The sequence below is a fragment of the Lonchura striata genome, chromosome 5, assembly GCF_046129695.1.
Source record: "Lonchura striata isolate bLonStr1 chromosome 5, bLonStr1.mat, whole genome shotgun sequence".
Taxonomy (NCBI): Eukaryota; Metazoa; Chordata; class Aves; order Passeriformes; family Estrildidae; genus Lonchura; species Lonchura striata.
In genome coordinates, this window is record NC_134607.1 from 60423654 (window position 1) to 60446045 (window position 22392).

The 22392-nt window shown below is 43.0% G+C and overlaps 1 protein-coding gene across 3 annotated transcripts in view; it reads right to left on the reverse strand.

The window, feature by feature from the left end:
- The window catches only part of LHFPL3 (LHFPL tetraspan subfamily member 3), a 230352-nt gene extending 208374 nt beyond the window's left edge, over nucleotides 1-21978 (reverse strand). For all 3 annotated transcript variants that reach the window (XM_021534694.3, XM_021534696.3, XM_021534695.3), the window contains exon 1: nucleotides 21314-21978. In XM_021534694.3, coding sequence (XP_021390369.1) covers nucleotides 21314-21782 — 469 coding nt within the window. In that variant the 5' untranslated portion in view covers nucleotides 21783-21978. The remainder of the gene's footprint in view (nucleotides 1-21313) is intronic.
- Between the last annotated feature and the right edge of the window lie 414 nt (nucleotides 21979-22392).

Consider the following 22392-nt stretch of genomic DNA (forward strand, 5'->3'; position numbering starts at 1 on the left):
AAAAATATTTTGAAACAGCTGGCTGAAAGCCACTGTGTAGATGCTAACACTATGTATTTTGAGACACTGCTCCTGCTTTAGGGCCCTTTCTTATTCACAGATGTTATGCACTTAGTCAGTCACAACCATGTGTTTTAAATCATAGGATATCTGGACAACATAAACTCAGTAGCTATCTTCTGGGAAGGGAAAAGAATAATACTGACTCTGGCATCAAACACTTACTGCACCTTGTTAAGTTTCTAGCAAAGTAAAGGCAGCAGTATTAGCATACTGCTCTGTACAGCAATAGCTTGGTAAAACTCCATGGTGTGTGTTACCCAGTAAAGCTGACTAATGGACCTGTCTGGCATTGAACTCTATAGATCCATTAATTCATTTTATGAAGAGAAAAAGTCTCCCAAAGCATTTTCAAAATTCAAAACAGGATGCTGATGATCAGGCAATCCTGTGACTGGCACTTTGTGCTGGAATATGTCATTGCTCACAGAAAGAACAAATAATCTCTCTTAAACCTACCTGCAGAGGAGCAACTAATACACAACAGTGAATATACTTGGTGGGAACAAAGGCTCATCTAGCCTGGAATGACATTTTCAACTGCAGACAATATCTGACATTTAGAAGGAAGAGGAATTTGGTTTTCCCCAGTCACACCATCCTTACTGCCACCAGTCTGCTCCCCACAGGGTGAAGCTGTGACAAACGTGAAGACCAGTAACAGCCATCACTGCATCTCTTCTCTCTTAATTGTCTAATCCTTTTCTGAAACAACCTGTGCTTCTGCTTTCCACATCCTTTGGCAGCAAACTGGAGCAACAAAATGTGGCATCACAGCACCATGTTCTGCACCCCGCAGTGACAGGGAGGAGGACCAGCCTGGTTCCTGATGATGCTACTCCCAAGCCAACTTCCTACAAGAAAAGCAGGAGGACGCTAGATGTGCTATGCAGCTTGTCCAAAGCACAATTTAGGATAATTTTCTGCTGTTCTCCTCTTTGACCCAAACCACAAATACCCAAAAGAAATAGAATACTACACTGAAGACCTGAGGAGCTTTCAAAGAGGCAGCATAAGAACATGCCCTGTTTCCATTTCTAGTTAGTTGTCCTCCTTGTGGGACATAAATTTCCCCTTCATGGGAAAATTCATGGAAGACAGGATCAAATTACCTGCAGGTGAAATGAAGGCTGCCACAGCCACAACAAGCTTTGGGGGATAGGTGAGGTAAATGTGCTGCCTTTCAGCAGGGAGAGCACTTCCTCATGAGCCTCTGTGGACACTCCTGCAGAGGTCCCTTCCCCCTGCCATTTGTCAGCAGCCACGTTTGCATAACCAGAGTCAGAAGCTACAGTCACTGTAACTGGTCCTTGCACAAGAGTGCTCTGCCTGTGCAGCCACCACAGCTAAAAGATTTGGGGCAGACCCTGTACCAACCCCTCAAGAGCCCCTCTGGGCATGAAGACTTTATTCTCTTGTATTTTAGGCCATAAATTGGAAATGACAGCAAAGTAATCAGGAGAGGATCATGCTGTGCTTCCTAATTCTCCTGAGCCACCACTGATTATATAGGAGAAATCCAAGCAGACATGGAATTAAATCACTTCTCTTACGTTGGACTAGTTGAAGCTGCTCTGTAAATGACAGATTGCTAACAGCTCCCTTAATGACATCACCCAATATGTCATAAAATCTGCTGCCAACACTATGGATTTTTTCCCTCAGACAGAAGCGTTCTCTGGCTGTAGAGCAGAAGTTTCATTGGCAAAATGTGGCTCAAGAAATAACCTATAAAAGGTTCTCAGTGCATAAGGTAAGTACCACCCAAAAACTCACTGAAGAATAAAATTATCCTTGGCACTGCTTTCCTGGAACAGTGCCTCATGTCAGATATTTCAAAGTGTTTGTGATTGAAATTATCCATCCACCATCTCTGCAGGTAACACTCACAGCTCAGGAACAGTATCCAGATCTTTGCCTCAGTAGCCTTGGGTGAAAACTGTTATCTTCTTATTGCCTTCATGCTTTTTGGAAGGAAACTCTTCCCAGATGGGTGTTTGCATTAGAGAAGAAACAGATATATTGTAGTACAATAACAAGGATTATTTACCTGCAATTTCACTATTATCCCTTTACTTCCAGGCTCACATCAGTTCTTTTGCCAGAGCTGCAAGTGACAACCAGAGCATACACAGAATGAGCAGCCTTTGAGAATTTCTCAGAGACAATTCACAGGTTCTCTATTTTTCAGATGCTGGGAATCTGGCGTGCAGCAATGCACCACAAAATGACTACCCATCTTTTAAAATTTTGCAGTAGAACTCACTTGGGCAGCCATCAAGCATGACCACACCAAAAGTGCTTACTTATCCATTCCTGTAATTCTGTGCTGCCTGTATTTTCTCACCAGCATGCCTTGTGTGAGAATTAGCACAGCTTCAGAGATTGTTTTCAAAAAGGGCAAATATATTCGTAAGGGAAATACCTCTCTATGTGGAGCCAACAGTGAAAAAGGAGAAAGTCCTCCTTCCTTATTGAGACAAACTAAATTCTGCTTCATAGTGCAGTGCACTGAAAGTCTCCAAGATTTGGTCCTTCTGATCAAGGTGAGGTTGCCTCTCTCCACTCAGTTGCAGAAAATCAGTGTTGGCTGCTGTTCCTCTGTCACTCTGTAATCAGATCCTCTTCTCTATTCATGTCATCCTTCCTGCATCCCCTCACCTATGCACTCAAAAAAGTCACAGCTGAACAACCAGAACATGTATAGGAAGAAGGAAAATGTGGAATGCTAAATCTTGTGGGAATTTAAAGCTAGTGCACTCATTGGGAAGGTCCCAGGATGTGGCTCGACTGTCTTTGGAAACTCCTCGTGTATCAAGTGTACATCTGTTCCCTGCAGCAATTCTTGCCAACAGAACACCCTACAGAACACCAGTATGCTGGGGATGCTGAGAACCAGTGGTCTGAACAATCTGTCACTCATGTATGTTCAAAAGAGAATCACTGTAGAGACACTTGCTGGCACTGTGAGTAAATGAGCCATGAGCTATATATCTGGCTTTGCTGCAGTTGTTTTCTGAAAGAAAAAGCAAGTCAAAAAGGAAGTGTAACACTTGGCTGAATGCTGAAGTGACCAAATAAATAGGATTAGCTAAACCTTGCTTATCTGTCAGTCATTCCTCTCTGTATGGGAGCAGTCCCTCAAGCCTGCTCATGATGATGACAGCCTGGTACCTGTTTGGGTACTGGAACTGATGCATTTCAAGCTATGTCATCTGGCTATGTTATGCATTCATCTTGGGCTTGTTGTCCAAGGGAAAAACATGGTTTGGCCAAATGTGTTGTGCAACAACTACTTCCAGTATGTGGAATAAAAAGCTAAAATACGTGCCCATGAATTTTGTTCTCAAATTCAGATCTGCACTGCCATGACTGCAAAGTGACAGATGTCAAAGCCAAGTCGAGTACCTCATTAATGCAGAGATAAACACACAGAATATGCTGTTTGGAATGACAACGCAGTGTGTTTATGTATGTATGCCACTATTTATCATTCTGCAGATGGTTGCTCACAGTGATGTACATCCACAAATATGTTTAATTTTGCTTTTTTTCCTTTTTTAGGTAATTACTATTTTTCCTTGTTTACACTGACTACTTCTAAGATGGCCTAGAGATCTCTGAGTTTCTCTTGAGGGCAAGGGGTCACGTTGCACAAAGCAGACCAGAATCAGCATGCAATCAGTTCTTTGCAGTAATAACAGTCCATGCCTGTAAAGCATTTTTAAAGAAATTATCTTGCTCTCATTTTATAGCCAGGAAAGCCCAGAGAGGTGAGATGACTTCCCCAAGGTCGCACAGCAGGCTCTGCTCTGTACATAGTTACTATTGTTGCAAATTGGGTAGCTCATCAAGCGTATGCTACTCACACCACTCAGATACAATTCAAACAATAATTATTATTTCTACTGCAATTTGCACGGCAGTCAAAGCTGGAGGCCACAATCAGGATTCAGCTTATGCTGGGCTCTGTTCAAACACCAAATCAAATCCAGTCCCTGCTCCAGGGGGGCTTCCCACCTCAGTAGGGACATTATTCTGTGGGAACACAGGTCACACTGGAAAGGGAGGGAAGGAGAGAGGGAGAACTTATTATTACTTAAATAATTTAGGTTAGCAAGAAATATAAATGCATTATTGACAGTCGCCTGTCTAGTTACTTAGCAGTTTATCTTCATAATCTTAATTGCACAAATACTTTACTTTCACTCCTGTGGTCTTTGATTACATTGAGAGACAGCAATTGGATCCTGCTCTTCAGGGGACTGACTCACACTGCACTCACCCAATACTTAAGAGTACACTTTACTTCTTAAGGAGTGATACTATATTTAATTTTACAACTCTCCAATCAACTGTTAGGGCAATTCTTGCTGTAGATCTTTTCATACAATATGTGGTTATACATTTTACAGCACATTACAATTTGGTACACTAGCCATGAGCTAATGAATTTCACTCATGCTAACTTAAGACTGCTACTATGCTCTGCAGTCGTAAAACACATATTAACTCCCACCTTACTGTCTCTCACTGCATCCTAATGTGGCTCCATGCTAGCCAAATGTTATGTACCAAATGACCGCATAGCCATTCCTCTTTGGAAGCCTTAACTACGTCTAATATAAGAATTACTAGCTCCTCTAATACTGAATGAATAGACACATGGGATTATTTTCAAGAGTGAGACTGCTCAATACCAAGTCAGGACTGCTGAAAGGTCCCTAGAAGTCAACTTCTAAATTTTCTGGTAGGGATCTGCTACCCTATTATTTATTATAATGCATGTATTTGTATAAATAATGTAAAAAAGCATACAGGAAATATTTGATTGATATCCATAACCTCATATTGTTGGGCATTTTTTTCAGATTTCAATTAAGCCAAACACTCAAAACATGTTTCCAGTCCATCAAAGCATGTGCTTATAAATTCTTTGCTCAGCTGATGTATTCTGTTGAAACAACCAGCTTTTCACTAAGAGTAATAGATTTGAGACCGGCACAATAATACCATAATGTACTCTAGAAGAACTCAAGAATTCACAATTTCAATGCATTATTTTACAGAGCAAAAGAATGACCATTCATTTACAATGACTTTCCCTGCCCCTATTTTCAACTGGGTAAATCCACATAGAAATTAATGACCTATCACAATGTCTGTTGAGAATACAGCATCAACTATGGCATTGGAGAACTTACATAAAAAATACTAATGCAATTTCATTTTAGACCATTCAAATTTTTCAGAAATTGATGTTAGGTGCACGCACACTTGTTACTCTCTGCCAGGCATCACTGAAGCTCAGCAGAATTGAGGTTATTTACTTAAATGATTAGAACTTGACTTTTAGTACAATAATAAATGGAAGCAATAAATAACAACAGCTTTCTTTAGCAACTGCCAATACGTATTTTGCAGCTCTTCATACGCTATTCACTAATCTCCTTTAGCATCAGTAATTCAAATTTCTTTATCATTTTCTGATACCTGTATTCATGACACTGTGGCTTTATTTTAATCCCAGGCAAAAGCACATTAAGAAGGAACTGTTATTGACAGAATATTGCTAATCAGAAATAATTCCTCCCTAAACTCAGCTTCATAAATTCAAGACATAAGCAAGCATAACCACAGAGAGCAGGATTCAGCTCTACACTGTGAAACCTAAGTGAAGGTTTTACAGGCATGCTGAGAGTAGAACCAGGGTTTGATTCACTTTGCCAGCATGCTGCTGCCTAATCACTTGAGCTGTTCTACTGCTTGTGAGACATCTGTGTGTAGATGACAGAGAACCTCCAGGAGACTTGTGGCCTGCTGAAACAGAAGTCAGGGGTCAGACAGGATCCCCCTGGCATTTTAAGCCCAGTAAATTGGATCTAGGCAAATGTTAGATGGCTTGGCTACCACAGACTGACATCATATCCTAAGGGCCTGACTGCTCCTGGATGTACTGCAGAAACACGTGGCTGGCCCTGCCACAGCCAGGTTAGGTCTGCCAAGGCTGAGGGTCCTTTCAACCTACTGCAGTCTGACAGACTAAGCCAGATGTGTGTAGTTGAGTATTTCATTGCACATTCTCTGGCACATCCCTGCTCTTGAATCTGTGCTTATCCATCACCTGATGAAGTGCAAAGTAAAATGGAGCTGTCTGTACAAGTGTGATTTGCATTTGGTCCAGACTTGATTTGGGGAAAAGCAGCCCCAGGGAATAAAAGAAAATAAGCTCTTGTGAAGAAACAAAAATGCAGTAACAATTTCATAGACCACCTCACTTTTGCCTCGGCACAATTCCTCCAGCGTACCATACAGCTTAAATTAAATTAAATACGTTAACACTCTGTTAGTAAATATATCATCTTAGGTTCAAACATAAACTTGCTGAATTCAGTAAGACTAAATTTAAACCCAGACCCTTGTATCTGCAGATCTGTCCCTCCAAGAGTGCAAAATCCTGAACAGCACTTGCAGCATTTGTAAGTATCCATCCTGAATGTAAGAGCTCTCACAGACATGTACACCATCAACAGTGTTTCACTGAAAGCTCAGGGTCTGCCTTAAATACAGTTACTTGATGCACTGAACACTTGTTTATCCTGTTGAAAAAGTGCTCCCTCCTCTCTCTTCCTCTCTGAAACTGCTGCAGGAGGAAGGAAAAGAGGCAGCAAGGACAGAGCAGGGAGCTCAGCATCGCTCTGCTACCCATCCTGTGTGAGCAAGGACCACTCAAAGTGTCACTTTCAACACCCAAAACACTTGACACCAACCTGTTTACACAAAACACGACATGTGCAGCTGTGTATCAAAAAGATGTAGAGATTTTATGAGTTTCTTAACTATTTAGGAAGATTGTTTATGTAAGAGCAACACAAAATAATTAGGTGCATGGGAAGCTAACAAGGGACAATTTCTCCAGGAAACTTCCTAGGCAAAATTACATCTCAGGTTAATCATAGAACTGTTGATTTGTAAAATTATTTTCCTAAAACCTTGATGTTTTAGAATATTGCAAATATTTCTTTTTTTTTTTTTATTGTTTTCACTTTTAAACACCAGCACTTAGCTAACATAAATATTTTCTTAAGAGCATCTAATATCCAAGTTGTGTGAGAATGCTGAAGGCAAAGAGAAAATATGAAACACACCACTCAACTGCTGATGTTGCCAAAGTTTCACAGTTTTGCTAGGAATTTAAGGAAAGCCCTTGCCTGTTTGATCAGAATGCCTGGCAGGAATGAATCTCACTTGAATGATGTACAGATCTTAGTCCCTGTCTATTTTTAATCCTAGAAGTCAATGAGATAGAAGTGATACTGTTTAAAAAACAGAACAAGTGGAAGTAGAATAGAAAAGAGCACTCACCCAGATGAGCTTGTTTTTAGAAATGAGAAAGCAAAGAAGATACGCTGTTATAAACACTGCATTCTATAATGCTTTTCAGATATTCATCTCTTTCTAGTACACAGCTCAGTATTTTACCAAATCTCCTTCCTTCAGAAAGTTACTGTAGAACCTTCCTTCTCTAATAGAAACCACCATGTAATTCTCAGCCTGAAGTGATTTATATCAAGATAATATCAATTTCTTCTTGTACCACTGTTAGTCATGAGTTTAGCCATTAGTTTTCACTCTACAGTACATGCATTCCAGAGGGTTCATAAACTACTTCTGAGATTTTTAAAAAATACAAAATAGCAAATAGCAAAGTAGGCCAACAGGCTGTGATGTGTTCTAACAATGCAACATGACATGTAGTTCCACCTTTGGAAAAGGTTTAGGAAACCAAATCAAGTCAAAGAAAAAAATCAGTGGCTCAAACAGTTCTTTTATTTTCATCTTTTTCTAAGCTGTTCCAGGTGTTTTTAGTCAGGATTGACATCTTATCAATGGTCCTCTTTCCACATTAAACTAACCAAGCTTTCCTAGTTTTCTTTTCCAAGATATGTCATTACTCACTGGTTTTCCTTTTTGAAGCTACTCATTCAGAACTGCACATCAGTGTCCAGAATCCCACATGAAATATCACAATGAATCCTTAATTATGTCAGCATCGCCCTGAGTCAGCTGGAAATACTTCACAAAGAATGTGCCAGGACCATGCATGCCCTGTCCAGAGCAGCATCCCACTGCCATCTCCTCTTCCCTCACAGAATCAGGGACCCGGTGATGCTGGAAGGACCACAGGAGGTCCATCTAGTCCAACCTCCCTACTCCAGCAGGGTCCCCTGGAGCAGGTTACTTGTGGGAATCGAGGGCATCCCTCTGGCTGCCCTGGAAGGCCTGGGACCCTGGCAGGGGGTCAGGAACCCCCCTGTACAGAGCCCCCAGAGACACTGTCTGTGATCTCTGTCCATGGAAAAGAGTTTTCAATCTTACAGGATGAATTACAAGCTCTGAGTGTTTGATATGAGTAATAATTAAGTGTGGCATGGGTGCAAAAGTAAAATTTTAGGATTCTAGATTAGGGGTTCAAAGGGGACAAGATGGAGGAAATTGGGTGTGTTTTGTCCTTTTTCTCCTTCTTCATGCCCTCCATGTTTCACTGTGGTGTTGGCATTTTCTGTTGGTTTAGGCTGGGGACACACTGTTCAACGTAGGTGACAGATATTGGCACGTTATTGTAAATACAGCACAGGTAGTTTCTGGTATTTAATGTTTGTAACATCCCACTGAGGGCAGAGCCCCACACGCTGCCCTGCAGGGCAGAGCTGGGCAGGGCAGCAGAACATGTTAGAGATAAACAGAATAAACAACCTTGAAAACAGCACAGACGAATTATGGCTTCTTCTTTGGCAACGGGGCAGAAAGACAGCGACTTTTTACAATCTCAGAATCATCAATACCTCAGATTCCGGCAGTTCCTCAGGACTGTGACCTGATGGCCTGTGAGTGTCTCCACTGTTGCCCACCCGGAGCTGCATGGCCTTTCCTCGTGCCAGCACTGTCCCCTCGCTCCTCAAGGCTGACCAAAGGCCGAGTGTCACCCGGGAAGTGACGGCTGGTGAGCCACATGAATGTGCTGCTGCCACACCAACAGAGGAATCCCACCAAATACCAATGCCTGACAGGAGCTAAACACAAGTGACTGTGGCTTGTAGAGCTGTGTTTGCACTGTATATCCCCTCACAATGGTTTGTCCCTCCATATCCCCTCTTTGTACCTGTCTGGCTCATCCCAGCTTCCCCATCAGTACCTGTATGTCCATCAAACCCCAACCCATCCCCCTGTCTCCTCCCAGGTGATGTGTCCATCACCTGGTGACCCTTCCCCTTTGTCCAGATCCTTCTCCCAGGGTCACCAGGTAGCTGAACCCTGGCTGGGACTCCTCCCCGACCCCTCCTCAAGGGTCACTCTGAGGCCTTGCCCCGAGAGCCATTCCCATGTCCTTCCCCATTGCCTGCTCGGGTTTCCCGACCCCTATATCGGCAGCTTCGGTCCAGGAGACCCTCTGTTGCTCTGGAGGTCCTTCGAGGTCAGATGTGGCCTGGGATCTCTCCAGGCCCTCATTAAACTTTGGAACTAATCCTGAGGGAAAGCGCCTCTTTCCTTTGCTTGTGGGATCAGCTCGTCTTTGGACTCATGTGGGAGCTTCTCCAAGTCCCTCAGGATCCAAGGAGAAGTTCCTTCCCTCTGCCCAACTCACCCCACTGCCCAGCTGGCCGGGCTCCACAGGGAATCAGTCCCCATGGATTCGAGGGGGAGATGCAGCAGTGGCTGGTAGGACATCTGCATGTTTGGAATTTTTGGGACTATATTTTTCTAGTGTAATGACCATGCATTGCAATTTCAACCCTTTTATTTTAATGATGGTCTAATATAATTTCACCCCTAATAGGAAGGCTAAATTCTAAGATACAACAACCGAGTAATTAACTTTCTTTAGAGGAACATAAAGCTACAAGGATGAATAATTTTATTTTCATGCAAAGTCTAATACCTCTCTGATGAAATTAATCTTAAAACTTTGAATTAACTCTTTGTGAAATTACACTGAATGTCCCTTAAGTGTATGCATTCAATGCATAACAGTTTTATAATGTTCAAAGATGTATTAGCCAAGCTGAAGATACCTGTGGGAAATCTGATTTTGAAATACTCAGTCTACATCAGAGAGAAGTCTCATTTATGATTTTTAGGCTCATGGGTAACATTCTTCAATTGTCTCTAAGTGAAAACCTTTTTTTATGGTTTGTTCTGTATTTTTGATCACTTCTTCATCTTGCCAAAGGTTACAAACATCTGTCTTTTTCAAGTTGATTACTAAGTCTAGTTTCAAAGATAACTACATTTCATGTAAATTTTTAATCCAGAGATTATTTGTTGACAATGTAATCAAAGTAAATCAGAAATTTATATTATGGCACTAAGTTGCAGTTATAAATTTGTTCAAAATAAAGGAAAACATTCCATGTTACACTGACTTTCCTGCACATTTAATTCTTGAGCTCCTCATTTTGAGATTTGGCTACACATTGGTTATGTCTACACAGATAAATGAAGCAGTACCAGGGAGCATTCCCAGGCATTGAGACTTGACTTGATGCTGTTAATTGTTGGAATTGTCCCTCAGCATGTGTCACAGGAGTGGTTTTAGTCTGTTCCATCTAACAATCTTCCAAAATATTGCCAGAGCACAGTTTGCAAGTTAGTATATGCCAACAGAATGAGTCTAGTGACCCAGTTTTAGAAGTAGAAAATGTAATCGTGTGGACGCTGGCCAGTGTGCCAGCTGACTCTACAGCAGAGGGGGACTCTGTACCAGCCTAATCTGTGGGTACAGGCACAGCAGCCACATCTCTCTGTTGGGCTCTGGCAAGATGAGATGGGTCAGTACAGAAATGTCTCTCCAAGAGGCACAGGATCATTTATGTCAGCGTTTCATGCTTACAAGCTGTTACATCTGGGCAAAATAACCCTCTCCAAGGCTTTTGCCCCCATCAAGAAACTCCACACAGCTGAGGAGCATTCACCTTCCGCAGCCACTGCAGAAGCCTGTTAGTCCACAGGACTTAGACAAAAGGTCAAACGGGAAGGAGAGACAGTGCTAAAATCTTCCCTGATCTTAAGGGACCGTGTCCTATTTTATTCACACTTCTGCTGCACACAAGGTTCATCATGACCAAAAACCTGTAGCAAGTTGCAGAGGTACAATCTAGCACAGCAGGACAAGACACATTCTGGCCATGGTAATTGCATGAGATCATTCATCTTATTCAGTCAACTTCTGCAAAGCAAGGCACTTGACTTTTGACTTCTAGAAATAAACAAAAGAACCTCCCAAGGTTTCACAAACAGCGTTTTCTGAACCTCTGAACTCAGAATATCTGTCTTTGACCTTGCATGTCCAGCATGTCTAGTTTTCTTCTCTATGAACTTTTCCTTTTGAAATATAACCAGAAAAATAAAGTGGAATGCATGACAACTCATCAACTGTTTGTAATAATTTATTTCAAACCATTTATTCCGTAGCTTTCTCCTTCTGATGCACTCTCAATTACTTGATTGAATAATATTCTCTGAAATAGCACATGATGTGCTTGTGTCAAAGAGGCTCTCCACAGACGCCATCAGCTACCTTTTAAAATCAATGAAATTCATAAATTTGCATCTGGTTTCTCAAGGAGAAAATAAAAGAACCTTTTCCCCCGGTAAGTATGACCTTCTTATTCTAAGGCCGGCTTGTTTCAAGTCTTCTGCATCTCTGAATGCCAATGTGAAGATGGATAATATCTTTCTTAGAATAGACAGATCTTGAAGTCTATATTGCCTTTTTTAAGGATTCTAGCCATAATTCTCTCTCAGTAATTGGGAGCTGCACATTGTTCCACACACTAATGCATAATCTAGCTATTCACTGTCACTGCCACTGCATTTTTAACAATGCTGATAGCAACCAATGTTATCAAATTCTGCAGATTTTCCAGGCTATAGCTCTACAGCTTTGTTCATGTCTTTTTTTTTCCTTTCACCATTTCTGAGCAAAAATGTTTTTATGCTTTCCTTTGTAATGCCTCAATATTGTGACCCTCCCATTCCTCACAGCTGGATCTTGTTAGTTTTCAAATATTGAGTCCACACCATCTGATCATACCACAGATTTTCTGTTCTGATTTGTTTGCTGTCTTTATGTTTGCAAGATCAAAGCTAATGTTGTTTATACCACAGTGCTAAAAAGGCTCTCTTCACAAAAGGTAAAATAACCTTCATGTTTGAAATCAAGCCTTCTTTTCTTCCATGCCTTCTTACTGCTGATAATATCTGTATGTTTCCCTCTTCCTGGCTTCATTGTGGCATGTAGCAATTTTCTTCATTAAACTTTTAGAAGGAATCCCTGAAAGAACTTGACAGCAGCTGTATGCAATGCCAGTGATGTTCCTTCAGCTGCAAGAAAATAGAGCTGCTCCGACACCAGCCTCTTTCCAAAACCTCAATCCCATTTCTCTTTCCTAACCATATCTCAGCTCCCCACGTTTCAATAGGTAATATTCTCCTCTTTTAAACTCTTTCCCAGTTTCTTTCTCCCCTTCTTTCTTCCCTCACACATACACTTTTTCCCAGTGAAATGGTATTCATCCTCAAATAGTCTGGATAAGTTTATGCATTTCCTTTTATATTTTACTATTCTATTATCTTGCTGTTTTTCAAACAGTGGACCACAGCCCCCAGGATGTTCATAAAAGGCAATTGGGAGAGTTATAAGATGCTGAAATTTTTATTACACTCTAAACCAAAAGAAAAAAAATCTCTTCTCCATTCCCTAAATACCTTTATCCTTCAAAAAACAAGTTTTGCTACCAAAATCTCAAATAGCTCATACAAATAAAAGATACTCACTTCTTACATGATACATTTTAGACAAGTTCCCTCTGGAAGCAAGACAGATGTGGCTGTGTGATTTTGAGCCTGATGACCAATTCCAACCAAATTTGACTGAAGCTACAAGCCTTCAAAACACTAAATTCCTTCAGGTTTTGTGAAAAACATGGAAGCAGAAAAAAAATTCCCAATTTCCCACTAGTGGAAAGACAGGAATAGTTTATCCTTTACACAAATCTTGATGGCAGCTTGAGGACAAACAAACAGACAAATACCTTTCTGCCAGGTATAGAACATGCTATGCCTTTGTCAACTACAGAGATAGGGAGCCTGTGAGGAGCTGGAGAGTTTAGCTACCAAAGGCATCACATCATGGGATGCACGAGAGAATTTTGGTACTGTGGGCACAGGGTATATAGGGGAAAAACTACTTAGAGAGAAGACACTGGGCACAGCATTTCTCCTTCATTTCCACCGTTCACGTGATGCACCTTTTATTTTCATGTTTCTAGCCAAACATGAAGTATTTGAAAATGTTCAGTGTAAAGAAACCAAAAAAGCTGCACAGCCTCATCATTCACTTCATCCAAAACTTTCCACTGAAACCTTCAGGTAATTTTTCCAACCTCCTCAACCTTCTGATTCTTTTCCAACCTTCTGACTCTCACTAGGACGCAAGCAGTTCCCAATGGCAATACTCATCACAGCCAGTGTGACAGCAGCAGAGCACAGGCTACCATGGGGCATTCCTAGGCAAGAATGAAGGAGGTTCTAGGGATCTCTTTTGCAGAGTCAATACTCATCATACTGTGATCAGAGTGGTCGAATATCCACTACTGTTCAGAGACCACTAAATAACTTCAGTCACCTCACCCTGCAGGTGCTGTGGGAGTGTTAATGCTTTTATTAAAATCAGCATCAATGATCAAAGTCAAACTCAAAAACCTGTTCCATATTCCTGGACTTGTCTTCCTGTCCCTTTTGCCTTCCATGCACCTCCCCACTTTGCATGTAGTGGCAACAAAAGCTGACATTGTTGGTATGGTTCTTTGCTTCTGGTGAGTTAGTAAAGACAATTAACAAATGAAAAATGCAACTTAGAAGTTTACAAATGTACATACCTCATGACTAATGCAAATTTGTGTAACATCAGCTTCCAAACACATCATTCGTCAAGCTAAGGAGCACTGCATGACTTGAAATCTTACCCTGTAGGTCCTCATATGCCATCATCTGTCAATTTTTAATCTTCTTTTGAATAGCAAGAAAATTCATCCTTTTAGCTCTTCTTCTTTCATTTATTTAAATCAGTTCTGAGATCCTTTCTACTTTATACTTGAAAGGGAGTCTTGAAAGATATTTGACCTAGACAGAGCAAGCATGGGAACCACTGCAGGCAAAGGAGTCCATTTTTGCATACACATTTAGGGACAACACTGGGTTTTTTCTCTGCAGTGAGATCTCACATGCAGATGTCCAACTACACAGTCTGTAATTTGTCTTCTAAATAACTGCTTTCTCTTCTAAATAATTATTTTTTCTAAGTAACTACTTTCGTAATTCTCCCATTGGTAGGGTGCCTCCTACATTTTTTGAAGTGGGAACTGAACCTAGCAATGGATGCAAAGAGTAACAAGAAGTGCTTTTACAGGTGTATTAACCAGAAAAGAAAGGTCAAAGAAGATGTACTGTCAGATAAGCAATGCTGGAAAACTGGTAACAATTGACAAGGGGAAGGCTGAGGAACTCAACAACTTCTTTTGCCTCAGCCTTCAAGGCAACATTTCTTCTCACACCTCTTGAATGCATGGACTGCAGGATGGGGACTGGGGCGCAAAATGCTTCTGACTGCAAGTACAGACCAGGTTCATCACCACCAGCCTGAACATGTATAAATCCATGAGAACTAATGAGATGCATCCCAGAGCCCTGAGAGAATTGGCTGGTGTGGCTGCCAAGACACTCTCCCTGATACTTGAAAAGTCACAGAAGTCAGGTGAAGTCCCAGATGACTGGAAAATGGGAAACATTGCACCCATCTTAAAAAGATGGACCCTGTGAACTACCAACCTGTCAGCCTCTGTGCCTGGGAAGATCATGGAACACATCCTCCTGGAAGCTGCGCCAAGACACATGAAGGACAGGGAGGTGATTTGGAACAGCCATCACAGCTTCACCAAGTGCCAGTCCTGCCTGGCCAACCTAGTAGACTTCTATGATGGGGTGACCACATCAGTGGACAAGGGAAGGGCTATGAATGTCACTTATCTGGACTTCTATGAAGCCTTTGACATGGTCCCCACAACATCCTGCTCTCTAAATTGGATTCTGCCCCTCTGCTCTGCTGAGACCCCACCTGTGGTGCTGCATCCAGCTCTGGGCTCCCAGCACAGGAAGGACATGAACCTTTTGGAGTGAGTCCAGAGAAGGGCCATGAAGATGATTAGAGGGATGGAAAGGTGAAGGAAAAGTTCAGAGAACTAGGATTGCTCAGCCTGGAAAGCTTTGGGGTGACCTAATTGTGGACTTCCAGTGCTAAAGGAACCCTACAAGAAAGATGGCAAGGAACTATTTACAAGGCAACATAGTGACAGAACAAGGGGAAATGGATTCAAGCTGCAACTTGAAGCTGAGTTAAACCTACTAAGAAGTAGGTTTAGATTAGATAATGAGAAGAAATATTTTACTATGAGGGTGGTAAAACACTGAAACAGGCTGCCCAGAGAAACTTCGGATGCCCCATCCCTGGGTATTCAAGGCCAGGTTGAATGGGGCTCTGAGCAAGCTGACCTAGTGGAAGGAGTCCCTGCTCATGGCAGGGGGTTGGAACTGGATGATCTTTAAGGTCCCTTCTATGGTTCTGTGATTCCATGATTCTGATGCTTAGAAATCTTACACTGCATTTGGTGTATTAAAATACAGGTTGTGGAAATAAGCCCATGTTGTTATGATTATGACATCCAAATGAGTCTGTGCAATTAGCTATCTTTACTATAATTTATTAGACAAATAACTATCATTTATTAAACAAATAATTTTTATGCCACCTGCAAAGTTCAGGAGCCATAAATGTAACTTACTCTCTCAACAAATTCTTAAGGATACTGAGGCCATGAGATCCTTGTCTGACTCTATGAGATACCCTGTTCAAACACTGGTGCAAGGCTGGGTTTTTCCTGGCTTTCAGGAATTTACCCCTATACCAAGATCTGTCAAACAGCAGTAACAAAGGCTCCAAGAGCATCAAGGTCAAGCCTTTTAAGACTCTTATATAAAAGTCACCTGGTCCTTCAGACTGATTTCAAGCATAAAGGCAAACAACACTGTTGGAATTAAGAATTTCTCCTTTTCATTCTAAAACAATTCCCTGTTTTAAGCAAACTTTCAACTGTGGTATGTAATAACCTTTTCATTATGGCTGCTTTGGCCTCAAAGATCTGGCAGATGAGTGATAGGAAACCAGTTTTAAAAACTAGTTTAAGACAAGTCTAGGGAAAACCTGGGAAAAACCAATACCTTTATGACATAAATCAGTAGAACTACAAAAAAAAAAAACAAAACAAAAAAACAGTGTATGCCAGCATGTGTACAAACATGACATATTTGTGTGATTAAAGGAAGTAAAGTAGGACCAATACATCTATTTTAAGTAATTTTTCATAAAACTACTAGAGTTCTACAAAGAAGTAAAAAATAATGTGTACTATGGTTTTCATTAACAATGTTTACTTGAATTTCCAAAAGACAATTGATGAATCTATCATTCTTAAGTCTTAAAAAACCTAGACTCCCAGAGGATAAAAATAAATGCCCTTGCAAGGAGAAATAATTGGAAACAGATGGTAGGACACTACTGTCAATTTTTCAAGTGGAGAGAGGTCAATGGTGGAATCCTGCAGGGATCTGTGCTGGAACTTGGGAGCTGCTGGCTTATTTATAAATGAGCTGGAAAACAGGATAAATGGCGAGGTGACAAAGTTAGCTGCTGATACTCATTCAGGGTAGCTACAATAAGGGTTGACTCTGAAGAAAGACTTCACAATACTTAGTGACTAGGCAATAAAAAGTCAAATTAAAGTCAGTGTAGATAAATATGAAGTCATTTCTTTAAGGGGAATAAAACCAACTACACAAAATTATGTGCCCCAAGGTGATTATTACCACTCCAGGACTGAGATCTTGGGGTTATAATAGACAGTTGTGTGAAAACATCAGCCCAATGTTCAATAACAGGGAAAAAATGAGTATTACTAATTACTAGGAAAGGAACAAAGAACGAAAGAGAGAATATTATTTAGTCACTGTATGAATGGCTTGTCTGTCTTGAATATCGTGTGTAGGTCTGGTCCCACAGATTCTGAAAATATGGAGTATTCTGGAAATGGCTATGGGCAGGGCAGATGGGATGATCACAAGTTTACTACAACCTAACAACTAAGGACTAACTAAGAAGCCAAAGGTCCCAAAAGCAGGTAACTGAGGGGATACAGCAAAGGTGTAATCAGAGCCAGGACAGGGAATTGTGTCTCCATGTTCCCTATTCACAGGCTCTTCCAATGCATGAGATGAGAGGATGAAGTGAAATGGGTAGGCACAAGATTTAAAACACAAACAACATTGAATCTTCACACAACACGTATCAAGCTGTGGAACTCCTTGTTCTAGGGCACTGTGAATGCTAAAAGTTTACACAGGTTCAAAATGCGGCCAAAGTCTCAAAAAACAAAATCCAGCAAGAGCTTTTAAATGTCAAGATCCATCTGAGGAAGTCCCTGAATACAAATGCTGAAGAACCAAAAGCACAGAGTGCAAAATGGACTTTAGCTGCTCTGATGCTTTCGTGGGCCCATGTTACAGACCACTGTCAAAGATCACTAGACTGTGGTTTTCTAAAGTACAGAGCTTTTATGTTCTGTTCAATGGTCCTCTTACTGTGGGCATGGGCTCAGGCATCTCTTGAAAAACCTATATATTGATTTCATCCTGCTTGTCCATGGGACACTCCTATGTTTTCTTCTGCTTTCCTTACTTTTTTCTTTCTTATAACTCGAAACATCCTAGTAAAGGAAAAAAGTAATGACAAATATAGTGAAAAAAATCATGACAGAACAAAAGTGTTTAATTTTTTTAACTATAAAGGAATAAATCTCAAGAATTATCTTTATTTGTGAGGTTTCCTGTAAACTTGAGGTATAGTATAACAAAAAACAATAGTACCTAATTCCTAATGATTTAAAGAGTTTGTGATCGTGCAGCTGCTCAAATTAGGTGAGTGCATACTGCTTGTACCTATGATTTTGCAGTTTCAGAAGAGGAGGTTAGGGGATGGAGAAAGAGGCTGCCAACACTGGCTCTCAAAGTATCAAGTGTACCCTGACAGCATTATGCACATGCAACAAAAAAGGCAGTCTAAGCCATGACTAAATCATAAAACTATCTAATCTATTCTGCACTCACGTACACACAGGAAATACATTTTTTCTTAGGATTTTTCCTCTTTGTCATGTCATAGACCTGTCTAGTCATAGACATGATTAGATAGCAACAAGGACTGAAAGTGTATGTGCCCAAGATACTGTTTATCTTTTTCTTACTTAATAAACACAATTTCAAAACAAGAGCTATATCATACTGACAATTTATAATGACTCATGCAGGACAGACTGTGATCCAAATCTTTCTTTTAAAGAAATCAGTTCCTAAGCTTTCATTTGCAATCCTAAACCAAGCATGATTCCACATTGGAAAACTGATTCTAACAAGATTTAAATTATATCAGTCTTAAGTATTATATTACCTAACCAAATGCTAACACTATGAAAGTACAAAATAGCAAGCAAAATCAAAGCTATATTCACCTGCTTCCTTATTTCATTACTTCAGATTCAATTTTGTTCCTGTACTACACAGAACTACATGCATATGTAGATGACATTACTATATTTTTTGTGAGATAAGCATTTTAGGATTACTATTGTATATTACTTATACTTTCAAAACAGTAAACTAATAACAGAAGTAGGTCATATAGCTCAGAGAAAACGTATCATTATAACACTTCTGTCCTGCACATTTTACTCTGTTTCCTTCTGTCCAACCACCTTTGTTTTCTTCAAAGGATATGACACAAAACAGTATGAACTTTATGACAGTTCTTTCTCCCTCGAGGAAACTTTTTTAAGTAATACAGATATTAACAGTGAGGTAAATACTGAATTAAAACATTCAGCAAAAAATAAAGTCAGGTTTTTTCAACAGCCAACAGACATTGTTCTAGTTCTTCCAGGGCATTTGTGTACAAATTGGGAAAGACAGCCAACAACCACTTGGCTATGCATGTATTCCCTTATTAATTTTGGAGGGAAGCAGTCTGAGAAGTGATTCTTCTGCTGACATAAAGCTCCTTTTGTTGACTTTTAATGCCAACAGTGCATCTACCAGCTTTGGAGATGACAAAAATTCTGTGTTCTTTGCCTGAAAAGGTATCTCCAGTCACACCTGCACATGTGCAGCATGGTATAGACTGGAGTCCAAGAGATCAGTCACATATGGTGGTTTCTTAATATTCACCTGTACAGAAACACAGTAAAGGAATCAGATTCATTTTATCTGCCTTGCACTAGCACCTCTGGGCATGAAGTAGTACAACCATAGATGTTGATGCTGGAAAGTGCAAGGGATTTGGAAATTGTGCTGTTCTACTGCACACTGGACATGAAAAAAACATGCTGAAATGCATCAAAACAGTGAATATTAATGGCACCTTTTAGCAGCAGAGCCATAAGAAGAGGTGACAGATGAAAGCAGAAGTCCTTAATGGAGCAGAGGAGACATCAGTCGTGCAAAGATGAAACAGTTTGCTCTGCCCAGAGCCAAGTGACATGACAGTGTACAATTAACCAGACCATATCAGAATGCATGTTACTGAATGGACAAAGGAGCCACCAGCATCAAAAGGGTTTCCCAGTACAGAAATAATGAACCCAAAACTAAACTCACCGGAACCGGGAAAAAAACCTACCAACTTCAAGTGCCTGCAGATCACTCCCCAAGTGATACAGAAAGAAATTACAAGGAAACTTCAGTGAAGGAAACAGCATAAAAATGTATAATACCACACAGAAAAACATCATCAGAGAGAGAAATGGTTAGAGCTCTTTCACACAAACCAGAGAATTCCACCAAGCCTCATGGACTAGATGGCAAATTGAATAATCCTGAAGCTGTTCAGTAGAAAACTCAAAAGAATTTTTGCTCAGAACCTGAAATGAATGTAGGTCAATTTAGGGGACTGAAAAAGTGATTGTGAGCCCATTTTGGTGACATTTTGCTGTTTCTCTAACAGCTAATTCCAAAACTTCTCAATTTCAGGGTTTTACCAGGAGGACAAGTAACAGGTATGCTTTGCTTTTAGCCCCGTTTTTCTCCAAATGATTGAAGAATTGATATTTTCTGTCTTGCTAAAACTGCTTTTAATACTATCTTAATTCTATAGACCATTCTCTTCTTGTTACCCTCCCAGCTGCACACAAACAACCAGTTCTCCACTAACTCAGAGGGAAAGCTGTGCTGGAAATGCAAAAAGGGATGTCCTGGTGTTTTCCCTCTTTCCTGCCATACGCTTTCCCTAGGGAGACACTGGATGTGATGGGGAAAGTCAAATGAAGTCAGATCTTCTGAAACAAAATCAGCAACTGAAATTAATTATTTTTCTTTACACTTCTAACATATCGTGGAAAATAAACCTTGTGGACAAGTGAAACAGACCCCAACCAAAACTCATGCATGCCACATCCAGCGACCTCAGCCCCCTTTCCAGTTCACCAGCAGAAAACCTCACCAACCCCTCCCGCGGAGCCGAAGTGGGCTCTGCCTCGGCCAGGTGGAACTGTGGGACCGGGACTAAGCTTCAACAGGCGGGCAGCTGCCTTCACCCACCGTCGCCAGCTCGAATTGTCCCCACTGCCATTTTCTCCTGACCTTTACGACAGACCACGCGCTGGAGGACACCCACCCGCTGCCGCCCGCAGTCCCTGGAGCTGCTGGAGCTGCCCGCGGGTCGGTTCCCCGGCCGAAAGCGGGCAGCTCCCCCGGGAGGCCTCGCAGCGGGGCGAGGAGCCGCGGGCTCAGCCTGCCCTGGCCCACGCCCAGTCGGGCGGCGGGGCGGCGCGGGGCAGGCACGGGCAGACCTCTGCGACGCTGCCGATGTGTCGCGACACCTCGAGCATCCTCTCCCGGCCTGCCCCGGCGGGGCACCCCCGGCCCCCGACACCCGCCCCCACCGCTCCCCGCCCCGGGCGGCCGCCGGCGCCGCAAGTTTGTCCAGAGCCGCCCGTGCCCCCCGGGCTGTGCCGGGCTGTGCCGGGCTGTGCCGGGCTGTGCCGGGCAGGGCGGCGCGGAGCCCCCCAGCACCGGGGCCGCTGCCTCCACTCACCCGAGGTCAGCTGCATCCAGGCACAGATCTTGTAGACGGTGGCTGTGTTGCAGAAGAAGAAGAGGATGAAGCAGACGATGCAGGCGATGATGAGCATCATCGAGAGCCCGATGAAGAAGGACGCAGCTTTGAAGGCTCCCGAGGGCAGGCTGGAGAAGTCCGTGAAGCTGCCCCGGCAGGTGAGTTCCCGGCTGAAGCCGTTGCCGATGCAGTAGTGGAAGAGCCCGAAGTAGCCCGCCTGCGGGGTGTCCACGCCGTCCCCGATCCAGTACGGCTGGATGAAGCACACCACGTTGACGATGGCAAAGCAGATGGTGAAGATGGCCCAGAGCACGCCGATGGCCCGCGAGTTCCGCACGTAGTTGGTGTGGTAGATCTTGGCCGCCTCCTGAGCTGGGAGCATCCCCGCTGCTACCGCTCCTGACGAGCCTGCTCCTGTAGCCGCCGTCCCTGCAGCCGCTCCGGGCATCCTCGCCGAGAAGGTGCCCCCCTCCCCTTCCTCCTCCTCCTCCTCCTCCTCCTCCTCCGCCTTCTCCTCCTCCTCCCCGCTCGCTCCGCTCGACGCGACGCGCTCCGCCGCCGCCGCTGCGTGCGAGAGCCGGCGAGCCCCTCTGCCGGGCTTCAGCGGCTCGGCGCCAGCACCAGCAGCCGCGGCAGCGGCGGCAGCACCGGCACCGCCCGCCGCCGCCTATCGGGGCGCAGCGCAGCGCCGCCGGCCCCGCGTCCGCCCGCCCCGCAGCCCGCCCTCCGCCGCGGGCGCCACCCGCACACCGCCCGCCGCGGGCGTCCCGCCGCCCTGCGCAGCCACGGCGGGCACGGTCGGGGAGGTGGCGGCGGCCGGCGGGGCCGAGGGGCCGCCCGCGCCCTTTCCCCGGGCGAGCCCTGCGTGCGGCTCTCCTCAGCTCTCCCGGCCGGGGCAGCGGCTGCCGAGGGGTCCCGCTCCCGACGCTGCTCACGCAGCGCGTCCTGGGAGACATGTTCAGGGAGCGGGTTTTAAAGTTTAGAACGTGTCTGTGGTGTTCCCGTCCCCGCACAAAACATCATCATCGCCGCTCCAGCCGGGGGCGGCACCTGCTGGG